Source organism: Gavialis gangeticus, unplaced genomic scaffold (assembly GCF_001723915.1).
Source record: "Gavialis gangeticus isolate Ggan-Ray unplaced genomic scaffold, GavGan_comp1, whole genome shotgun sequence".
NCBI classification, from domain to species: Eukaryota; Metazoa; Chordata; order Crocodylia; family Gavialidae; genus Gavialis; species Gavialis gangeticus.
Genome location: NW_017729034.1, coordinates 42058945 through 42063279, shown reverse-complemented (window position 1 = coordinate 42063279; position 4335 = coordinate 42058945). Strand labels below are relative to the sequence as shown.

At 49.0% G+C, this 4335-nt stretch overlaps 1 protein-coding gene across 1 annotated transcript in view; it reads left to right on the top strand.

Moving 5' to 3' along the window:
* CUNH1orf101 (chromosome unknown C1orf101 homolog) overlaps positions 1–4335 on the top strand; it is a 116716-nt gene that overhangs the window by 64459 nt on the left and 47922 nt on the right. Inside the window, exon 8 of the mRNA XM_019526716.1 lies at positions 2349–2455. Coding sequence (XP_019382261.1) covers positions 2349–2455 — 107 coding nt within the window. The remainder of the gene's footprint in view (positions 1–2348; positions 2456–4335) is intronic.

The window sequence follows — 4335 nt, the reverse complement described above, 5'->3', positions numbered from 1 at the left end:
CCCCCCCCCCCGCCACTGTGGCGGGAGGGGAACGGGCCCAGACCCCAAGCAGCAGGAGGGAAGGGGGGAGCGGGCCCAGACTGGGGGGGATACAGGGCTCCATCCCCGCCCGCTCCACCCTGCAGATCATTCTTGATGGGCAATTGACTAGTTCATTTAATAATTTAATTAAATACTGTGACAGGCTTGTGGCCTCCTGAGTTACTGGTTCTCTAAGTAGACCTTGAGCCTACTTAGGGCTCACAGGGCTCAAGGCTAAAATACCATTACAGCTTAAAAAAACAAGAAGCATCACCACCCTCTGGCAGACACCTCAAACCCTCTAGGGGCTTTAACATAAAACAAAGGCCAGTTGGCTGTAAACTCAGTCTTTCTCTGTCCAGGGAACTTGTTCCCAGGCCTCCAGAGTTGTTTAGCTAAATCCAGGTCACTTCAAGAGCTGTGCTGCCAGGAGCCTCCTCACTTTTTGGCTGCCAGGCTCTGGGCTTATATAGCTCCAGCCTGAGCCCTCTTTCAGTCAGGTGAGTCTCTCATTAGCTCCCCTCTACCACCTGCAAGCAGCTGCTCTTAAAGAAGCAGGCATGTCCCAGTGTCTAGCTACTATTACCTTCAAAGTTTATGAGGAACATCAGTGGTTTTATTAATTACATTAATGGCACCAGTGAAGAATGTACAATCTTGACTATGTCCCATAAATTATCGCTGTATGTTTTGGGTGTTTAATTTCTTCCTGTATATGCTGCAGTAAAGATTCCAAACGAAATTTACTTAGATTCTGAATCAGGGGTGGGCAAAATACAGCCTGCCAACCAGATCCAGCCCACCAGGCCATTCTATCCAGCCTGCAAGCCCCCTAAAAATTTTAGAAAATTAATTTTTACCTGCCCCTGGCTACCTGTGAAAGATGACGAGAGCCAGCAGCAGATGACTCGCCCAGTTCCACCCCACCCCATCCCTCTACCTCCTCTCCCATCCTCAGCCTCCAAATGGAACTCTCTCTAGCTTTTGACCTGGTGACCCTTTGGCTGTACCCCATCCTCCTTCTGTCTTAGTGCAAAGTCAGATAAGATCAAACAAGGGAGAGGGGGAAACTACTGCAATCCGCCCAGCATCCAGGAACCACATGGTGCTTGCTGGACTGGGGTGGAGCCACAGCAGGAAGCAACAGTTGCGGGGTGGAGGGAAGCAGTGGTGGTGCAGAGGCTGCAGAAAGTGGCAGCAGCATGGGGAGTGGCAGGGGGAGTAGTGTGGGAGGGCTGCAGAAAGTGGTGGCAACATGGGGAGCGGCGGGGAACTGCAGAAAGCAGCAGCAGTGTGGAGAGTGATGGGGGGTCATGGGAAGCAGAAGTGGTGTGGGAGTTGCAGCGGGCATGGGGAGTGGCAGCAGTGGTAGCTGTGAAGCAGCGGCAGCAGTGATGGGCAGGCACACATGTGGAAGGGAAAGCAGAGAAACAGCAGGGGAATAGTGGTGGTGGGCGGGAGCGCGGAGCCCATGCTGGTGCCTTGGGGCCAGTAGGGACCCAGGGTAGGTTGGCAGGAGCATGGAGCCTGGGTGCAGGGTCTGTCTGGCTGCATTGTTTTGGACTTGGATGCAGTTCATGAGAGCTGCATGCGATGGAGCTAGCAGCCCAGCCCCGTGTCTCTCCCACCCCAACCACCATAACCCCAGACCCTCCCACAGCCCCTGCCCCAACCACTTACCCCACACCCATCCACATGCACCCATCATACCCACACCCCATCACACATACCCACTCCCCAACCACACCCCCCCGTATACACCCCCTTACTGCCCACATATAATATACAGCAGGACTGTATTTTGAGTTATTATGCCATCACCTCTTGATACACTTTGCAAACATATAAATCAGTACAAAATATTTTTAAATAAAATTAAAATAAGTTATAATAGATGTTTTGTTTTTTGTATATAATTTGGGGTTTTTTCCAGTTTCAAGATTGCAGCATCCTCTCTCCTAAAAGGAGTATTTCCAGGACACAGGGAGGGATTTCCGGTGGCAAAGGCCATGGGTTAGGGGGTCAGGACTTCTGGCCCCAATATGGCGACTGGGGGTGGGGCAACCCATGCGGCCCTCAATAGCTCACCAAAATTTGGTAAGTGGCCCTCCATTCAATATAATTGCCCACCCCTGTTCTAAATGTATTCCAAACTAGATGAAATGTCAAAATGTTTTTAATAATAGGACCTTATTTACAAATATATATATTAGAATGGTAAAGTGTATATTAACCTGTATTTTAGTAAGGATATTTACTATATATTACTTTAGATTAGTTGGACATCAAAATAATAACATATAAGAGCCTTTATTTTATTTAAACAGAATTCTAGGATACTTAGCAAGCACTTCTGGAATTTGGGACAGGAGCCTGTTGTTGAAACCCATTTGAGAAATACCAAATACTTTGCTGATGAATTTACAGACTTGGGGTATAGTATTTTGTTTAAATATATTTTTAAATAGAATTCCATTAAAATTATTTGATGCTTAAGACTGAAAGAAAACCCTGCTGATGGGCATAATGTAAATATCTAGATATAGCTACGTGTAGATGTGTGGAATCTGGAACACATTCATTTAATGGCACAATGGGTTCTGTCATAGATTCATGGAATCATAGAAATGTAGGGTTAAAAGGGAACTCAGGAGGTCACATAGTCCAACCCCCTGCTTGAAGCAGGACCATCCCCAACCAGATCATCCCAGCCAAGGCTTTGTCTATCTGGGTCTTAAAAACCTTCCAAGGATAGAGATTCCTCAACCTCTCTGGGAAACCCATTCCAGTGGTTTACTACCCTCCCAGTCAGAGAGTTTTTTTCTGATAGCTAACCTAAACTTCCCTTGCTGCAACTTGAGACTCTTGCTCCCTGTTCTGTCATCTGCCACCACTGAGAACAGTCTAGCTCCATCCTCTTTGTAACCAGGTAGTTGAAGGCTGCTATTATATTGCATCTCTGTCCTTTCTTCTCCAGACTAAATAAGTCCAGTTCCCTCAGTCTCTCTTCAGAAGTCATGTTCCCAGTCCCCTAACCATTTTTGTTGACCTCCACTGGACTGTCTCCAGTTTGTCCACATCCTTTCTGTAGTGGGGGCCTAAAACTGGACACGGGACTCCAGAAGTGGCTTCAATAGAGCCAAACAGAGAGGAAGAATCACTTCTCACCATCTGCTAACCTATTTAACAATTTCTTTGCCTCCATTTTTCTGAGCAGGGACCGGGTCACACCCCCCCCACCACAACTCCCGTAGGTCCCAGGGGAGGCGCACCCAAGCCTAGAGTCAGGGAACCTAGTCAGGGAACTTCTGGAGGGACTGGACGTATTTAAATCAGCAGGTCCTGACGATCTCCACCCAATAGTGCTGCGGGAATTAGCAAAGGTCATTGCGGGACCCCTGGCACAGCTTTACGAGCACTCGTGGTGCTCTGGCATAGTGCCAGAGGACTGGAAAAGAGCCAATGTGATTCCCATATTCAAAAAAGGGAGGAAGGAGGACCCAGGAAACTATAGGCCAGTCAGTCTTACCTCAGTCCTGGGTAAGCTTTTTGAGAGAGTTATCCTGGCGCATGTCCATGAGGGGCCAGCAGGGGAGATTATGCTTAGGGGCAACCAACACGGGTTCACTAGAGGCAGGTTCTGTCAGACCAACCTGGTGGCCTTCTATGACCAGGTCACAAAATCCTTGGACTCAGGTGTCGCGGTAGACATAGTCTTTCTGGACTTTCGGAAGGCCTTCAACACTGTCTCTCCCCCCATTGTCATTAAAAAACTAGGGGATTGTGGTGTCGATGCCTACACAGTCAGATGGGTTGCCAATTGACTGGAGAGCCGCACCCAGAGAGTGGTGGTGCACGGGTCATTTTCGACCTGGAGGGATGTGGGCAGTGGGGTCCCCCAGGGCTCGGTCCTCAGGCCTGCACTGTTCAACATCTTCATCAGTGACTTGGACGAGGGGGTGAAAAGCACCTCATTCAAATTCACAGATGACACTAAGATGTGGGGAGAAGTGGGCATGCTAGAAGGGAGGGACAGGCTGCAATTGGATCTGGACAGGTTACAGAGGTGGGCGGATGATAACAGGATGAGATTCAACACTGACAAGTGCAGGGTACTGCACCTGGGGAGGAAGAACCAGCAGCATACCTACAGGCTGGGGAACTCCCTTCTCATCAGTGCAGAGGCAGAAAAGGATCTTGGAGTCGTTATAGACTCCATGATGAACATGGGCCACCTATGTGGGGATACAGTCAGGAAAGCTAACCGTACCTTGTCATGCATCCACAGATGCATCACGAGCAGGTCCAGGGAGG